The 18769-nt window shown below is 45.8% G+C and overlaps 1 protein-coding gene and 1 long non-coding RNA gene across 4 annotated transcripts; one reads left to right on the top strand and one right to left on the bottom strand.

Annotated features, from left to right (window-relative positions):
- The first annotated feature begins 21 nt into the window (after positions 1-21).
- On the top strand, positions 22-11294 carry LOC309536006. Of its 2 annotated transcripts, none has more exons than XR_014221480.1 (3): positions 22-840; positions 3743-3896; positions 10585-11294. It is a non-coding gene; the product is annotated as an uncharacterized lncRNA (long non-coding RNA). The 2 variants fall into 2 exon arrangements; XR_014221481.1 differs by lacking the exon at positions 10585-11294 and adding an exon at positions 6084-6216.
- On the bottom strand, positions 3889-15839 carry AK2 (adenylate kinase 2). 2 transcript variants are annotated; one of them, XM_082229548.1, is made up of 7 exons: positions 15678-15837; positions 13273-13398; positions 11301-11411; positions 9874-9968; positions 8736-8808; positions 7587-7782; positions 3889-4665 (listed from the first exon to the last, which is right to left on the bottom strand). In XM_082229548.1, exons 1-7 carry the CDS (start codon positions 15783-15785, stop codon positions 4658-4660), a joined length of 717 nt encoding a protein of 238 aa, XP_082085674.1. In that variant the 5' UTR covers positions 15786-15837; the 3' UTR covers positions 3889-4657. The 2 variants fall into 2 exon arrangements, with proteins under 2 accessions (XP_082085674.1, XP_082085673.1); XM_082229547.1 differs by lacking the exon at positions 3889-4665 and having other exon boundaries at positions 7419-7782; positions 15678-15839.
- Between the last annotated feature and the right edge of the window lie 2930 nt (positions 15840-18769).

The raw sequence follows: 18769 nt of genomic DNA, 5'->3' as shown, positions 1-18769 counted from the left end.
ACTGACTGACTGCTGAGGTAACCCAACCGCCGCCAACGGCCTTCCAGCTCCGGCTGCGCAGGCGCAGGCGCGTCAACTCCGCACAACCCCCTTTCCTTACCCAAGCTGTCTGCTCATTTCGCAATGCGCATGCGTCCCAAGCGGGGGAAGGCGACTTAAGAACCAACGTATTTTATGTAATTACATGTAATGCAGGCGTTGTGCTTTGAGCCTACGAGCTGCTTATAAAGAGTGAAGGTCCAAAAGGAAGGCTCGTGCGGCGCTCTCCGTCTCAGAGGATGGGCAGGCAAAGCCTTGTTTCTCTGTGTGTGCAGAGTTCATGTGAGCCTCTGCTATTTTTGCCTTTGCCTCCCCCCACAAAAAAGACAGTGTATAAGTCTTATAAAATAAATACTGGGCCGGAAGATGTTCAGGTTGAGGAATAGCATCAAACAACTCTAGCTGGCTCCAACGCCCTTTTTTGTTTGTTTGTTTTTTTGCCTAAAGTAGGTTTTCTAAACGCCACACGTTCCAGCTGTCACCCCAAGCCCCTAATTTTGCCCCTCTAGTTGACAAAGGGTGTGGGGCACAATCCTCAACATATGGGCAATAGCAAAGCACATGCTTGGCATGTAGAAGGCCCAGGTTCTAGCCCTGGCATCTCCCAGTCCCCTGTTCCCCTCAAAGAGCTACAGTTTCCAGTGATTTAACAAACCCAGAGAACTCAGAGAATTGTAATTCTGGGAGTGAAATAGGGGACTCTTAGAATCCTTTAAAAACAGCAACTCCGAGGATCACCATCCTTAGCTCTTGATAAGCCTGTAGTCGTGACAAGAGCCAAAAAGTCTCAAGCTGCTCCAGGTAAGCCTCATCTTGCATGATGAAATCCCAAACGACCAAGATCCTTCAGTTTCTTTAAGTTACTTTGTTTCAGCTTCCTCCATTTCTGGCTGCTTGATTTGTATTTACAGTATAGCCAGACACAACATATTATGTACTGTGTGTGTGTAATTATACATGCATGACAAATGCCCTTTAGACACTTGTCCTCTAGTGTCAGTTTTTCTATGCACAGTGAAAACCAGAAGCCTAGATCATCTGCTCCCATAGGTTCCAAAGCTTGTAAATCCTATTGGAAGCACTTGCTTTGCACAGGAAACACCAGCAGGAACCAAGGAACTGGGGACCTATTGTTCTTGAGATGCCATGACAGACAGTGCATTTCTCTCTGTCTCTGGGAACTACAAGGTGAACCCTAGAGTTTGCATCTCCTTTCCTGGGTGACGGTCTGGACCAGCAGCTCCCTGTTCATCTGTTCAAACATCACTTGTTTTTTCACTACAATTCGTAAGATCTGGATACCTAATAGACACATGGAATCAAATTTGCATAAAGGCCTTCAAGTGTGTTCTACCATTCAGCTTCAGTCTTGCAGCCCTCAGCCCAGTGGGGGACTTTCTGTAATAATGAATAAACCACATGAGTTCCAGAGGAAACTGCATGGAAGCAACCTTGTGCCTGGGAGAGATACATATACTGTACAAGGGGATATTTGGGCAAATATTGCTTCTTGCACTACCAAACTCAACCCTTTGGGTTCTGAGCAGGCAGCAAAAAGCCAGAAATAAGTTTTCACCTATTTCAGTAAGAAAATTCCCACCCTTTTCCAGTGTAAGCTGAGCCCTGAAGGTCTACTCTAATATGGAGGTCTTGCAATACTTCTGGAAGGTGTTTAGTGCAGTTGTTCCCAAACCTTTTCTCCACAGACCACCTGAACATCCCTGAGGGTCTTGGCAGATTGTTTTAGCAAGTGGAATATGCTGCGCTAAATGCCATATGGTTTTTAATTGTATTTGTATTGCTTCCCCTGGGCTCTCACTTGTGGGGTGCCTCAGGGTTCTGTGCTCTCCCCCATGCTTTTCAACATTTACATGCAGCCGCTGGGAGAGATCATCAGGAGTTTTGGGCTGGGTGTTCATCAGTATGCGGATGATATCCAGCTCTACCTCTCTTTTAAATCAGAACCAGTGAAGGCGGTGAAGGTCCTGCGTGAGTGTCTGGAGGCGGTTGGAGGATGGATGGCGGCTAACAGATTGAGGTTGAATCCTGACAAGACAGAAGTACTGTCTTTGGGGGACAGGAGGCGGGCAGGTGTGGAGGATTCCCTGGTCCTCAGTGGGGTAACTGTGCCCCTGAAGGACCAGGTGCGCAGCCTGGGAGTCATCCTGGACTCACAGCTGTCCATAGAGGCACAGGTCAAATCTGTGTCCAGGGCAGCTGTTTACCAGCTCCATCTGGTATGCAGGCTGAGACCCTATCTTCCTGCGGACTGTCTCGCCAGAGTGGTGCATGCTCTGGTTATCTCCCGCTTGGACTACTGCAATGCACTCTACGTGGGGCTACCTTTGAAGGTGACTCGGAAACTACAACTAATCCAGAATGCGGCAGCTAGACTGGTGACGGCCGCCGAGACCATATAACACCGGTCTTGAAAGACCTACATTGGCTCCCAGTATGTTTCCGAGCACAATTCAAAGTGTTGGTGCTGACCTTTAAAGCCCTAAACGGCCTCGGTCCAGTATACCTGAAGAAGCGTCTCCACCCCCATCATTCTGCCCGGACGCTGAGGTCCAGCGCCGAGGGCCTTCTGGCGGTTCCCTCATTGCGAGAAGCAAAGCTACAGGGAACCAGGCAGAGGGCCTTCTCGGTAGTGGCGCCCGCCCTGTGGAACGCCCTTCCAGGCAGCCCTGTTCAGGGAAGTTTTTAACGTGTGATATTTTATTGTATTTTTGGTTTTTATGGAAGCCGCCCAGAGTGGCTGGGGAGGCCCAGCCAGATGGGCGGGGTATAAATAATAAATTATTATTATTATTATTATTATTTCTTATATATTGCATTTTATAAGAGAGATACAGGCAGCAATACAAAAAAAATCAATATGGATGTTTAATGCAATGCATATGCCATTTCTCTTCTTCAGCCACAAATCCAGACACTCCATGGGCCAACCTGAACGGAGCTTTTCTTTGTATGGGGATGGATGTGTTGGGGAAAGCTTTACTTGCTTAAAATTTTGTCCTGATGGCTTCCTACTAAAAGTATAGGAGGGGGAGATGCATCATGGTAAGAAATGTAATCTAACAAAAAAAAATTAATATGAAATCTTGGTTGCTTGAACATCCTTCAGTATCTCAAAAAGAGATCTAAATTTATGTATTGATAATCCATTTATTTAAATTAATGGGCAGTTGATTATTCAACCAAAAATCTCCGTTTGTAAATTTTTAGCACCCTACTCCAGTAGAATGAACATAGATGAGGTTGAGCTTAGGGAGACTTTATAAAAAGTATAAATAAAATCCCACTGATCAAGCTGTCAGGTGGGGAAGAGCCCAATTCCTAGCCTCAATGGGCTGAGGTTTTCCTTTCTCCAAGTGTGCTGCAAGTGTCCAGCATTCTTTTCTCACAGTGGCCAACCAGATGCCTTTGGGAAGCCCACAAGTAGGACCTGTGTGCAACAGTGCTCTCCCCGGCTGGCGTTCCACAGCCACCGCTATTCAGAACATCAATACCTCCAGCACTGAAAGCGAAACATGTGGACACTTGACAAGTCCTGTCCTGTCCACAGCTAAGATCACAGAACTTGCTATCTGCAAGTCCCAAGTTAAATTTTCTCTTTGAAGTATCATTACTTCCTTTCCTGCCCCGCACCCCACTTAGAACACAGCTGGCTGTGGTTTATCCTTCTGGTTTCTCTCTTCAGGGTTCAGGTTGCTATCGGGGTTTAAATCTTCCCTGAAGCCTGTGCAGGACCTGAGACTTTGCAAGAGAAACACGTCACAAAGAACTTGAGCCTATTGCTGCAACCAGCCTCCCACAGTTCCCCACACCCAAAATCAAGGGACAAAATTGTTCAGGTACAAAAGTGACAGCCATTTTATTGAAGTAGCAGGTGGGCCCTAAAAGGATGGCAAGTAAAAGAAGTGGAAACTGCAGTTGTTTGAGGGCAGAGGGAGTGTTCTTGGTTCTGATCTTTCAATATTTAAGTGAATACTACTCTGAACAGTAAAGCAGGCAGCACTGCCCCATGCAGAAGGTGATGACTTCAGATGCCAATTGCTGATGCAGGAATTCTGCAGCATCTCTGCAGCGGGAGTGATTGAAAGAGCCGTTATACCTGAGGCCAAAATTGCCCACCCCAAGTGGAGGCTACGTGGAGAAAAGGCACAGCAGAAACAAGGACTTGTGCACAGCTGGAACTCCTGGGCTTAGAGAAGCCTTTGAGCGGATTTCTTACAGTGCATAGTCTGCTAATTTCTGCGCTGTGCCTCCAATGAAGTACCTAAATCACTGGGACCATCCAGGGAAAAACAACTGGGTCCAAGATAGCTTCCCCTCCCTGCCAAGTTAATTTTTTACAATGCAACTGTCTAGAGTCAGAGCTATGGTGATATCCAGCCTTTACAAGCCCATTTCAACACAATACAGTACACATTTTCCTCCCTAAATTCTGGTTTGACCTTCTTAAAACAAAATTCCTGTCAAGTTACCCCTTGTGCTTCCTGCCCCTTTCCTTGCCCTCCCTTCCTTTGCCCCCTTGGCTTGAAGGCAAAAGGGTGAGGGTGATGAACATGCAGCATTCGATGGTGTTCTGTCCTGTCTCGTCCACCTCCTGGATTCATGCGGCTGAAATGAAGACAAAATATAAAAAAGAGAAATGGTCCTTAAGAACTCAAAAGGAATACTTCTTTATCGCAGACAGAGAGGGGATAAGAAATCAAGGAGGGCGGAGGTTTGGGGTATTTAACAAACTTGTGTATTGCCCTTCATAATATTTATCCCAGGGTAGCTTGCAATGCAAATTAAAACAAAAGAGCGATAAAGATGATGGTGGGTGGCGAACGGACTGGCAGTTGCAATGGAGCTAAATGGACTGGCCTGTCGTTGTTGGGAAGTTCTTGTTCTTAGGCTCTCTTAATAAAACCTCCATCCCCTACAGGAAAACTAGCTCTCCCTTCACTATTAGATTATAACGGCCTTCCTTTAGAAGGCCTCAAAGGATTCCCAGTGTACAGACCAAAGCTGCTTATGCTCAAGGGATTGTTCATAATCTTAAACTAACAAGGCACCATCAGTGTCTCAGAGACGGCAACAAAAGCAAGCCTCGGACCAGGTGATTTGCAAGCTTGATTCAGTTGCATCCGTCTCCAAGCAAAGCCATGCAATCTGTGCCCCCAGAAACCTAAGCACCTGAGTTCTCTGTTTGGATAAGAGATTAAGGCAAGAGCAGCCATAGGTTGGGCGCAAATGGGAAAGGGCTGCAACCCCATGGGATGAATGGGTCTTTTTAAAATCACAAATTCTGTGAAATGGGCCTCCTCTTGGAAAGAGATTCTCTTTTTTATAAATCACCATTTTGAGAAGGTGTAATCATGTCCCATTCTTTTGAATCCCATGAGAAAATATCATCAAACATCAGTTCTGAGAAAAACTTTACAAAAACAAAACAAAACATTTTGAGGGGTGAGAATGATATGCCTCCCCAGTGCCTTCAGATAATACAGTGAGACAAGGCAATTTAGATTTCAGGACTGTTATCAGGCCATCAAACAGACAAATATTTTCGACTAAACTACATAATGTCCATTGTGAATTTTCTTTTTTCAAAGCTGCAAAATGCCTCTCAATATACTCTGCAGTTCAATGGGTTAAAGCGTTCTTCTCACTGCTGCGTTTCTTGCGCAGCGAAATACTATTTCAGCCTATTTAATCAAAAGAGGAGCACAGGTCTTTCAGAAGAGTCATTTGGGAGCAAAAATGCATTTAAGAACAATGTAAGAACAATTAAAGGAAGGATAAAAAGAGAGAAGTGGAAAAAGACAAGGACACAGGTCAGTGGACAGGCACAATGACTTCCCTCCCCCCACACCCATCCGCCAAGGGCACTCTATACTTTACAGTCCCTGATCTATCAAGTCAGCTACACATACACAAGGACAAGAGAGCTGGAAGGTTGTGAGGCTAACTGGCAGATATAAATGTGATCCCAGAGGTAGGCAGCAACATCCACGCATGCTAGAATTTGCACCTTTATTGAGTTGCAGCAAAACACAGGAAATGACCCTGGCAGCCACAAGAGCCAGGTGAAGGCGAGCAATGTAGCTGTAAGCTGGCATGATGAGCCCCGCAGATGGAAGCACATTATGAAATCAGAGTTCCCTCCCCCACCCTCCGCACGCCAGCAACATTGCCGCTCGTCTCAAGAAAACTCAAGTGCATCTCAAGGATATCACAAAGGCAGGTCAAGTTTGAATGAGAACAACAAGGCTGGTTCAAAGCAAGATTGCAAAGGGGAGAGCAGGGCCTCCATTTCCATATCACTTCACTGAAAGGCAAGAACAGGGTCACTCCCAGCCAGCCTTCCCCAGCCTGGTGCCCCCTGCCTCCGTGTTATTTTAGAGTACAACTCGCATCAGTTCCAGCCATGCTGAGAGTTGCAGTCCATACCATCTGGAGGGCACCAGGTTGAAAAAGGCTGCCTTGGCGGGATACAAAGTTAATTCTCATGAATAAATTAAGTGTGCCAGGAATACAGGGCAACAGCATCCAGGCTCTGCCAGACCATTGTTAAGTGGGTTTTCAGTTTCTTCACCACGAATACAATCTGGCCCACATTCTGGCGCCGCCGCTAACCTGCCAGAGGAAGGTAAATGGGAGGGAGTGTTGATTGTCCTGCACCTTTGCCCCACGGTGGCACAATTCAGCACAAAGCCTAGGAACCCTCCGTCTGCATTCTCACCTTGTCAAACCAGTCCTCATTTTGCCATTTTATGCAAGTTATGGCTTGTACATTAATAATACTAAGCCACAAGCACACACACAAAACTTATGAAGAAGTTATGCAGAGTAGATGCTTCCACATATGGGCTTCCTATTGCAGGCTTTCATCATGAAGTTGTAGAAGTATTGGATATGCACTGCACTTCCAGTGATGTGCTGGTTGTAGAGTTTCCGCTTGGCCCATGGAAGAACAGGATGTGCCCGTGTCTCTTCACACAGGTGCACACATCTGTGCTGCTTTTGCACACCCCTTCTTTAAGCTGACATGGCATTTAATTTCCTGCAGTTTTAGAGCCAAGGACTTAGGACAAGGCCAGCCAGCAACTTTGCTTCCCGCCCACAGCTGCTAGTTTGTGACCTTCAGAACTCCTACAACATTGCACCAGGCCACCCGACATGTAGGTGGAACAGGAGAAGCGGCAGCAATTTTCCAGTTTAACCCTGTCGCCAAGATGAGTAGCAGAGCGCTTTCACTTTTGACTGAACAGGCACAGCAGCCTAGTTTCCAGGTTCCAGAAAGCGGAGCGTGAAGCCACTGCGCCCCCTGCAGGCCACCTGCACACAGCCCAGAAGCTCTTCAAAAAATATATGCATACAAATCGGAGAAAGCGCGGCATTTCCGTTTAATGGACAGTATATAAACAGCCTTCCTCCCTTGCAACTTGGCACCTCTCCTACAGAGCTTGCTCGTGCAGACCCCAGAAGACAGGAAAGGAGAAGGAAGCATCAGACAGGAGAGCCCTAAACAAACATAACCAGGTCTTTACATGTTGCTTTTGAGAAAGCTGCCAGGATGCTGGCAAAAACCACATCAGGGGACTGGGAAGCATCCACAGCCGTATGGATCCCACGCCTGCTATAGTAGTTAACCAGCGGCGACGTCTGGGTGTGGTAAGCCTGCAGACGAGTCTTCAAAGCTCCTTCGTTGTCATCTGACCGGCGTATCAAGGGCTCCCCAGTGACCTAACCAAGAGCAAGACATAAAAGCAGGGATAGCTAGTGATTTGGACAGCAACACCCATGTCACCTCTGAACACTGGCCATGCTCATCATAGCAGGCCAAAAGGACCAAAACTTCAGGATACTGCAAAACGCAAGAGCCTTAGCAAGCTTAAAACCTGATGCTACTAGCTTGATGACTCCCAGGAAATCTCAGGTGCTATTCCAGTTTTCATCAGAGCTGGCCCAAGATATCTGGTGTTCCAAGCACCTAAACTGTCCAGCTTAGGAGGTGCCCCCCATTATTCCTTGTACTGTTGCAGAGAATGCTGGGATGCAAACTCTGCCTAGGGCACTTTGCATTAAAAGGGGGGCAGCAGAATTCTGTACTCTCATTTTGCAGAATTTGTTTTGAGGTATTTTGTTTAATTTATTTTGTTGCTGCTAACCATTGGAAGGGACCAGAAGCTATTCCACTCCCTCAACCAGTGGAAATATTATTTCAGTCTTCCCTTTGGATACTGAGGTGTTGCCTACACAGTTTCAAGCAGTCTTTCACAGCGAGGAATGCAGGAGTCAAATACATGCCCCCACCGCTGCAAGACACTGGTCAGGCTCTGGTGAATGAAACAGTCCCACAGGTTCTGCTTTGGATAACCCCTCCCACTCAGCCCAACAATTCTGCAGAAGCTAGAGATATGTTCGGATCTGCACTTCTGATTCGATTAAACTGCAAAATTATCAGAGGATTCCAAGTCTAAATGCAATATCCACCATCAATCGGGAATTCAGTTTTGGTTCTGAATGAATGACCCAGTCAAGACTGAAGCCATAGCAAGACCTTTTTTAAAAATTACAGTATTAAATTAAAATAAACTAAATAAGTCTTATCCAGCCTCCTGAAGGCATCACAGAGCAATCAAAGGCATATTGAATAGAGCCCCAAAAGGGAAAATCAAAATGGGAAGGTTACATACATCATCCTTCATGTGGACCTTAGGAGGATTGAATTCCTCATGGTATGAGCGGCCACTTGCTGGGTGGATGAGCCTGAAAGAGACCACACAAGTCAGTCGAGTGCATTTCAGAGCAGGTCAAGGGGAGGAGTTATGGAGGAGCATTTTCTTCAGAACTAGGACTACAAGCATTTGGATCAGGCATTAGTGGTCAGTCCTTGGATGGAGACCACTGGTTTTTTTAAATTAAAAAAAAACCTGTATTTATATCCCACCTTTCTACCATCAGAGAACACAAGATGGCAACACAGGATTCCTCCATCCAGACTAACCATATTTAAAACCCTCTTAGGTTCAATGTATAGCTATGAAATAAGTTTTAAATGGGGTGGGGAGGGGAGACACCATAGCAGAGGTAGGGAACCTGTGGCACTCCAGATGTTGGTGGGAATCCTGCTCTCATCAGCTTCAGAAAACAACATTGCAGAATGCATCATGTGCCCTCAGACAGTGCCCTGGGACCTGTTCTCCAGAACAGGAGTTGCCAGTGCGGTGCCCATGGGTGCAAAGGTGTCACTGCCTCTTCCGTTATGAGATGGAAAGCAGGGCTAGTGGAGGTTGTACATGGAGCGGAAGGAGGAAGCTGGAGGATCGACACTCTCTCCAACTTCCTCCTTCAGCTTTATGTGTTTTTCAACGCTCAGGTTAATTCTGCTGGATCCAACTTTTAACCAGCTCCCTTGGAAAAGCACACTTTCTCTCTTTCTGTCTCTTGTGGTGTGTGTGTGTTAGATTTGCAGGAGGGGAGAGATAATTGGCCAGAAGAGATTGTACCCATGGCACTCACTCAAAAACACCAATGTTCCCACAGGCTTAAAAAGGTAGGTGACCCCTGCTGTAGAATATACTGAGCAAAAACATAAACTTTAATGGGGGGAGTGAACAGAACACATGTACTTTTTCAACAAAGGGTTTCCTTGTAATTCTCATTAGCACTGCAAGCAAGAGCTATCTGCTCCCCACACATTGCACAACACTGCACTCCTAGTTTTTTTATAAAGGTTGTAACATGCAGCACCTAGCTTTTCTGAGTGGCTCAGCATATGGAAACTCCCTCTCCCCCCCCCCCCCAGTTTCCCCCAAAGGAAGTGGCATTTACCGTCCAGTGATTCTCCGGATGAGTAAGGAGTCAGCAACACTGAATTCAATGACAGAATCTAGTTTCTCTTTTCTCTTTTCCATGAGCTCATCCAGCTGCAGCATTTTAAGAGAATGGAAAGAAGAACTACTTTTAAATGCACAGAATGTGTGGATTCAGGCCTTAAAAAATCTCCTCTGAAACAATAAAAAATGAAGGCAGCTGGACCCTCAGCAGGCCTGGAGCTCAGCAATGGAGCCCAAACTGAGCCATTCCAAGATAATAATCTCCATCTACGCGCCCACCTCCTCCCACTTTACTGTGGGGCATTACAAAATAGCTCCCTTCTGTAGTTTGCAATCCACTTCATCAGATGCAGAAGCACTGGCCTTAGTTGTAACTCATGGCTGCTGGGGAAGGGAGTGTGGTCTTTGCCAGTAGTGAGGTCAAAATGAAGTGAAAGGGATAAGTATGTCATTAACAATGACCATTCAGAAAATTAAGTTGTTGATGATAACACAGACATCCAAGGCATTGACAAGCCAATTGACACATGCACTGTGATAAATATTCTTTGTACAATAGTGTTGCAAACTATTGGTGGTGGCAAACCCAGATGCAAACTATTGGTGGTGGCAAACCCAGATGCCAGCTCTGTCCTTGTTTCTACTCTAGCAACACAGTCACAGTAACTTCCAGTGTCAAAGGTTCATTCACTTGTTCATCTTCCAGTTTGCTACATGTCGTCCTCTGGCAGCAATGCTCTTCTGCATTCTACACAGCCTAGCTCAACAGAAAAGAAGAAACGGTTGCAAACCTGACATCAAGAAATGGAAATATACAAAAACCAGCAAGGGAACATTTCAACTTCCCAGTACACTCTGTGTTCCATCTAATATTTGTCCTACTCAGGCTAGGCCCATTGAAATTAATTGACATGACCAGCTTAAGTAAGTTCTATGAGTAGAAATTACTTAGCTACTATCTAATATAACTGACCTTAAGGCAGCTATGGAGGAGCAAAGAAATTTCAAAAGGGGACTGCACTGTGAAACAATTCATCAAGAGGTTTGATGCCACTGGTCACGGGCTACACCAGGACAAAGGATTTTAAAATCACACTACATGTGTTAACCAAGAGCAGGATGTCTGCACCATCAGCAAGTGTTTTGTTGGTTGGTTAATGGCCAATATTAATAACATATGTACTTTTCTGCTTTTCATTTCATTTTATCCTCAAGTGTTTACAGTTACGCACACACACCTGAACTCTGGATAACACTTCATCTGATGAAGTGGGCTGTAGCCCATGCAACCTTCTGCCACGATAAATCTTTAAAGTGCCACAATGCTCTTGGTTGGTTCTGCTGCCACAGACTAATGAAGTGGCACTGCTGGAAACTCTTATCCCCAATCTTAGAAGATCCAAGGTATCAGGAATCACGTACCATCTCTGCTTGTCGCACTGTGCGAGGAAACCCATCCAAAAGGAAACCATTCTTGCAGGAGGGCGTCTCCAGATTTTTGTCAATCAGCTCCACCACCATTTCATCACTCACCTTACAATTTGGAGTGGGATGGGGGGTTGTGGAGGGGCAGAGAATGAGAGAGAGAGAGAGAGAGAGAGAGGGAGGGAGACGAAAATGAAGTCTTGCTACAGTGTCACCAGGATGTCAAACATGCTTGCCCTACACACAATATTTTTTTCTTCCAAGATGTGCTTGCGGCTATAAAATAAGTTTGAAACTAGAAGTCCAAACACACTAAAGGATCAGAAAACAAGAAGACAGAAAGGATAGCTTTAAGACCTTGTGTTGCACTCAGGATATCCCAGTTTATGCAACGGCTAGTGCAATATTGCACCTTTGATTTCAAAAGAGGAGCCACAGAACAAAAGCAACATCCCCACAATTGCAAGCCCTCTCTATTCAAAGTGCACCACAGCACAGAAATTGTGCAGCCTGAATGTGGCTGGAGGTGGAATAGGACTGTCAGTGTCAAGGGTCAGTGCTCTGGTGTTCCTACTTCCAGCTAAAGATTGAGCTAAGTGATCTTATGATCCCTCCCACCTATAACTTTCATGAAAACTTCAGATTTTAAATTTCAGTTTATTCCTATGCACCAGAAATACATATATAAGTTTCTGATGTAGTTCTCAGTACTAAAAAAGCTACTGTTATCTCCCATCTCAAGACCTGGGTGTGGTATGCAGTCAACGCAGCTTATTGGCTCCAGGTAAAAAAACACATTATCTAGAATATCCAGCCATGCCCACAGTGCTCTTGGATGTCTTAGGCCAGTGATAATCACAGTGGTGGCTTGAACGGAACAGATAAGCATTATTCATCACAGTCATGCTCTAAAACTGTAACTATGAACAAAGTCTTGTTTGGAAGGCCACCAGCTATGACACAACAAAATGCAGGCAAACAGAAGAAGCCATCCACATGCAACCCTAACCATGTCAACAAAGAAGTAAATCCTATTTGAATCAATAGGGCTCACAGTCCTAAGTAAGGTTAGGACTGTGGTTCTAGACACCAAGTCTTGGTCTAAAGATGTCTACAAACAGAGAGGGCAAAAAGGCATCTTTTATCAGTTCAGCTGCTGGCATAAAACTGGAATATGTACACTTTGATCCAAAGTATTATTTGTAAAAGGTCAAACAGCAGATAAATGAGCTAAATGAAATTTACAGAGGTGCATTTGCCAACCTGGAACCCTTCTGATGTTTCGACTCGGGCTGACAGGTGTAGAGGTCCAAAACATCTGGAGGGCACCAGCCTAGCAAAGGCTAGACTAGACTATTGCTAGTTCAAATATTTTTTGTTGCTTCAAATAATGTCATTTCATTAAGGTTTTAGACATGAAACATTTCACACATTGACCAGGAAAGGATGGAGATGGATGGAAAGGAAGACAGAAAACATTTGTTTCCCACCAATTCTTCCTAGTTTGTAAGCTAGACTGCTTTTATCACAGCAATCAGGAAATCTAAACTGTATGATGAAAAATTTAGAAGGTAGAGAGGCACTCAAATTTCTTTAGCCAGGAACGCCAGGAAAACTACTTGAACAAAAAAGAAAAGAAGGCAATGCAATTGCCTCACTTCCTGCAACCAGTTCATAAATCAAAATCCATGCCCAGGGCAATGTGTGACATGACTCCACCGGGCGGTGTGCTGAACGTGTCCACAGAGGTTCTGTGCTCAACTCCAAAACTCCGTGGACACGTTCAGCACACCACCGTTTCCAAATCGTTTCCAATTCTCCGTCACATAAATCAGAGGCCAAAGAACATCATTACAGCATCAGCTGGTGCCAATACTCAATTTACAGCGCAGTTTCCAAAACCACAGAAGCTATTTAAAGGATATGGCCAAAGGGAATGGCTCAGTGGCAACGACCCCTCTGTACCTACCAGCTTTCCAGCATCCATCGTCTGCTTCAGCTTTTTGCCCAGCGGCGAGCCAGAAGCCACCATAGCTCTCAACATGTCGCCTGTCGCCAAGTGACACACACAATAGGCCTCAGCTAGCCGAGGGGCCTGCACGGGAAAGAACAAAGGAAACTTTAGGGGGAAGTTCACAGAGCGGCAACTGTAGGAAATAATTTTGGTGCATATAATTGAATTACATAAAAAATATGTTCACATGACCACTGCAATATGGTAGAAGCTTTACTGTGCCAGGTGTATGAATGTACTTTTTGCACTAAAGCCTGCAGCAAAAGTTGGACCACTGAGTCCATCTAGCTTCGTTCTCTCCCAGCCCTACATGGAGACACTGGAGATTGAACCTGGGACCTCCTGCATGCACAGATGCTCTACTATGGCCCTTCCCCTGTTGGAAGAAGGAAGCCTGGATTATAAGAATTGCTTTGGGGAATAAACTGAATGACTCAGTGGTGTCAGAGATTGCTAGTGAGAAAGGGATGCAGGATGAGTGTGTGAGGGAAGAAAGGGAAACTCCAGTAAGAGCCAAGAAGCAAGTAAGGGAAGGCAAAGATGGCCCTAGAACAGCTCTGGATAATTTATACTGGATTTTAGGATTAATTGACGCATAGAACCAGTAGAGACCTAGGAGGTCACTTAGTCCAATGCTTTTCAGCTGTCTCTGTATGTTGCTGGACTACAAACTCCCACCACCTCTGACCACCGACTACTAAACTATCTGGAGATGATGGGAGCTGTGGTTCAACAACCTCTGAAGGTCAATCTAGTCCAACTGCTTTTCAATGCAGGATGCAACTACTTCATTTGTGACTGGCAGATGTACAGTACCTGCTTACATACCTCCAATCAAGGAGAGACTGCCGCCTCCCAAAGCATTCCTCTTAGGAAGTCTCTCCAAAAGTGTAGTTAAAATCTTTCCCCCTGAAATTTCCACCCCTTGGTTTTAGTCCTGCCCTCTGGAATAATGGAGAACAAGTTTGCTCCTCCAAACTTTGAACTTCCATCCCCCTCAAATGCATCAGAGTGAAAGTCCTTCTCCCGCTCTCATCAGATATACTAACATGTTTCCTAAATTGTTGATAACTGAAGCACACTCCCGCCTGTATTAAAACTGGGAAGCCCACTTCACTCATACAGGGAAGGAGGCAAGTCCAGACCACTGACTCATGCAGAGACACAAGGATCAGTCGACTGACAGCAAAGAATTCTGCTATCAGGTGCAATCAAGTGGCATCCAATGCAGATATGAGGGAGCCTGACGGAGGAAGCAAAGTCAAAGCAGTGAGTGCATACACAGACACTGAGGACAGCCTCCTCCGATGAGCACTCTAGCCTCATTAGAGGCTTTAGTAATTTGTTCACTTCTTGCAGCAGGGCAGCCGTTCCTTCAGGGCATTCTACTTTGCCCAGGCCCACAATTTTTATACACTAAAGAATGCTGATGGTTTTTAGACAGGCAAGCAGTTGAAAGCCAGTTTTGCAAGAAATTATTTCAGACATGTGATAGTGCCCCACCCAGCACTGTACAAAGGGCAAGCTGCTTGCCTTGCAACAGAGCAGAACGTAGATTAGTTGGGGCAAAGGAGAGAGATGGTTTTTTCACACAGCAAATAAAGTCCTACTCCAAACAACTTTCTGTTTTTGACACCCCAGTTTTAAATGCAGCGGCTTACATATGCTGCAACATCTAAGGCTGCACATCTTCCACAGGAAGTAAACCTCCCTCTACAACATGGGATAGAAAAAAGTCCCCACAGCTTCACACACACTTTTCTTTCTTTCAGAGTATGGGCATGTGTTGTGTAGTGGTTAGTTTCAGACTAGGCCTTGGGAGCCAGGCTTCAAATCCCTGCTCGGCCATGAAGCTCACTGGATGACCTTGAGCCGGCCATTGCCTCCCAGTCTAGCCTACCCACCTCATAGGGTTGTTGTGGGGATTTAATGAGGAGGGGGAGAAGCACTAAATAAATAAATCTCACCCTACGCAACAGTTACTCCTGGCTATGGCAGTTTTACTCAAAGCTAAACAAAAAACTCGGCAGTTACGTTTAAAGTAGTACTAAAGCCCTACAAAGCAGGAACTTGCGGCAAAGTCCTATTCATTCGGGGGCGGGGGGGGGATTGCTGGAATAAAAATGTTTCCGTGAAACGTCCTGCGCTGGAAAGGGGGTCCCTGCACAGCCTGGGAATCCCGGACTCCTGGGTTCCTTAGAGGAAGCGGGGAAGGGGCAAAGAGGGTCGACTGGGGACCACGCAGCGCGGCTGCTGGACCCTCCACAGCCAAACGGGAGAGAGAAAAGGGCAGGAGCGGGGGAACTGGGGAAGTTCCCTCGGGGAGGGGCTGGGAATCCCGGACGCCTGGGTCCCCTCACCTGGGTCCCCTTCCCCGCCCCAGGCGGCCCGAGCAGCACAGCCCGGATGCCTTTGCGGACCCCGCGACCGAGGGTTCCTTCCGTCCCGCATTCCTTGCTCGGAGCCATCGCCGCGATCCTCCTTTGCCGCCTGACCCCGGAGAAGGCGTGCAGAGAGGGCCCGCCCCCTGCCGGGCCTCCTATTGGCCCGCGCTCCCGGTCCCGTCCCTGCATGGCGTCCCTGTGGCCCAATAGACTCGGAACAGCGACGGGAGTACTTGCTGCTGATTGGGGGACTCGAGGGTTGAAAGGGGAACGCGAAGCGGCTTAGCTGCGCCTGCGCGCTCTCAGCTGAGCGGCCACGTGTGAGGCTGCCTTTGGTAGGGCGCTTTGTGCAGAGATACTCCTCTTCCCTGCAAATCTCGAGAATTAGCTCTTAGAATCATGGAATTGTAGAATTGTAAAGATGGAAGGGATCCCAAGGGTCATTTAGTCCAACCCCCTGCAAGGCAGGAACCTCAGCTAAAGCATCCATGACAGATGGGCATCTTGTTGCTGACGCGGGTGGCACTGTGGTCTAAACCACTGAGCCTCGGGCTTGCCGATCAGAAGGTCGGCAATTCAAATCCGCGTGCGACAGGGTGAGCGTTCTAGCTTCTGCCAACCTAGCAGTTCCAAAGCATGCCAGTGCAATAGATAAATAGGTACTTCTGCGGAGGGGAGGTAGACAACGTTTCTGTGTGCTATGGTTTCCATCACTGTGTGATGGAAGCGGTTTAGTCATGCCCCGGAAAGCTGTCTGGACAAACGCTGACTCTAGGCTCCTTCGCCGCATCCCATAGAGTCTCCTTTAACTGGACTTTAACCATCCAGGGGTCCTTTACCTTTTATCTTTACCTTATTGCTATTATTACTATTATTACTAGCACTGCTTTCATTGATGTTTTCTAATATGCAAGTAGGTTTGTGGGGTTTTTTTAAGTATATGAAAGCTTGTTAGCTAAATAAATGATGCCACTATATAAATGCTACTATAGCACCATCAAACTGCATGGAGCTTTAGATAAGGGGTGGATAGACTGGGATCTACTAGATGGTCAATTTGTAGTAGATTGGTAAGAGAGGGTGTTTCTCATATTTATTTATTTTTGCATAGCATGCACAATATGTATGTAAAGGGCACCAGAACAAATATACACCTTGTTGAAAAAGGAGGAACATAAAATTATCAAAAAGCAAAACTGTCATAAGGCTACCAACAACTAATACTGAAGAAAAGGGTAAAAGGACATAGGGCCAAATAAAGTCAATATTGTTGGAATCTGTCTGTCTCGGAAGACAATGGAGATGTGCGCCTTTGGAGGGAACTCAGACTGCTGGAAGCCAAACTTGGCAAGAATGAGGTGATGGATAGCCTCAATGGGAAAGAGTTTTAACAAAAATATTTAAATATTTATTCCACCTATATATAAGGCTGCTGAAATGAAGAAACCTGTGCAGCACTGGAGTTCTGTGTGAAACTGTGGTGAGGTCAGTTCAGTTCTGGTAGTGAAACCAAATTTATTGGCTTAGAATATGCTCAGAAGCACCCTGCCCTTTAATTCTAACTGCATGTCTTTTGCATCTGGCTCTGGTTGGTAGATCTTGGGATTCTAGTGGGGAAAAGCAGATTCTGTAAGCCTGAAATCTGCTCACCCACTTAAGTTGCATAATGTAAGAAGTCAGGTCTCTGTGTGAGATGTTTACAATCTAATAATTTGTGAACTTGATATGGAGAGGGGAGGAGAATCAGAACATAGTTTCTTATGCAAAAGGACCCAGGTTCAGCACCTGGCATTTCTAGGTAGGACTAAGAAAGACTCCTTCCTAAAACCCTGTAGAGCCATCGTCAGCTGTTTTGGCCCTCTAGCTGTTTTGGGACTACAATTCCCATCATCCCTGATCACTGCTCCTGTTAGCTAGGGATGGTGGGAGTTGTAGTCCAAAAACAGCTGGAGGACCAAGTTTGGCCATGCCTGGTGTAGACCAAATTTCCATTGGCTCCAGCTGGATGTGCCTGATGGGAGAGGTAGTTCCTGGCAGAGGATCTCTGCCGCCAGCACTCCAACCTTGGTGACCTTTGTGCCTTGAAGAAGATGCAGTTAGCAACCAAGTGAGCATGGAGTCCATAGGTCTCCTCTTGTCCCATTTGTATTAGAATAAAAGTTTAAACCATCCTACCCCTACTTTTATCAGCCTTACCTGAGCTGCCTATGCATTTGTAGAAGCTTTGATGAATGCTTATAAATCAGGGATGCTCCCCGGGATAACCATTGCAGGAGGGTCAAGCACCCCTTTTGGATCTGTTTGGTTTTTGCCTTTGTTCATCTGAATGCAACCTTTCTTCAGTGGTATGTGGAGCCTTTATAAGAAGTCACTGTGTGGTAAGCTCACCCTCTAATCCAGCCCTTAAGAGATTCAAACACCTGCCAATCAATTCTTCAAAAATATGACTATTTGAACTATTTTCCATTCGAAATGTGCAGACAAATTAGAGAGCATGGCATGTATAAAAACAAATTCAGGAACCTGCAGAACCACTGAGTCAAGGCTAGGATGGCTGCATTGTTGGTTATTTTTGCTTGTTTCTCCAGCTGTATCTTAAGGTCAAGAACTTGCCTTGAGATGAAAAGCAGAATAACCCTGTTATTGCTGGGAGAGAGATTCATTTCTCCTTTCTGGCAAAAATTCAAGGATGCTTTGTTAGTGCTGACAGTGGAATAGATAAACCCCTCAAAAGACATGGCTCAAAAATTAATACAAAAGTTAAGCATTGAAGACCACATCAGTTCTGACAGGCATAAACTGTAAATGGTTAGCGTGTTTGGCTATGACCTGGGAGACTAGAGTTCAAATCCCCACTTAGTCATGAAGTTGACCTTGGACCAGTGACCATCTCTTAGCCTAACCAACCTGTTGTGAGGACGAAATGGGGAGGAGGAGAACCACCTTAAGCTCCTTGGAAGATAGAAGTGGCATATAAATGTAATAAATAAATATTGTTTGTACACTTCATTGGGCTGTCACAAGTCTTTAAAATGTCTTAGAATTATAGAGTTGGAATGCATCCCTAG

The sequence above is a fragment of the Podarcis vaucheri genome (genome assembly GCF_965113315.1).
Source record: "Podarcis vaucheri genome assembly, chromosome: 7".
NCBI classification, from domain to species: Eukaryota; Metazoa; Chordata; class Lepidosauria; order Squamata; family Lacertidae; genus Podarcis; species Podarcis vaucheri.
Note: the sequence above shows the minus strand (reverse complement) of the source record. Positions and strands in the feature narration are given on the sequence as shown.

Coding starts and splice junctions, on each gene's coding strand:
- AK2 (XM_082229547.1), bottom strand. CDS start 15,785: ATGGCTCCGAGCAAGGAATGCGGGACGGAAGGAACCCTCGGTCGCGGG. Junction 13,399..15,677: donor GGGCGGGGAAGGGGACCCAG/GTGAGGGGACCC, acceptor TTTCCCGTGCAG/GCCCCTCGGCTAGCTGAGGC. Junction 7,783..8,735: donor AGGTCCACATGAAGGATGAT/GTATGTAACCTT, acceptor GCTCTTGGTTAG/GTCACTGGGGAGCCCTTGAT.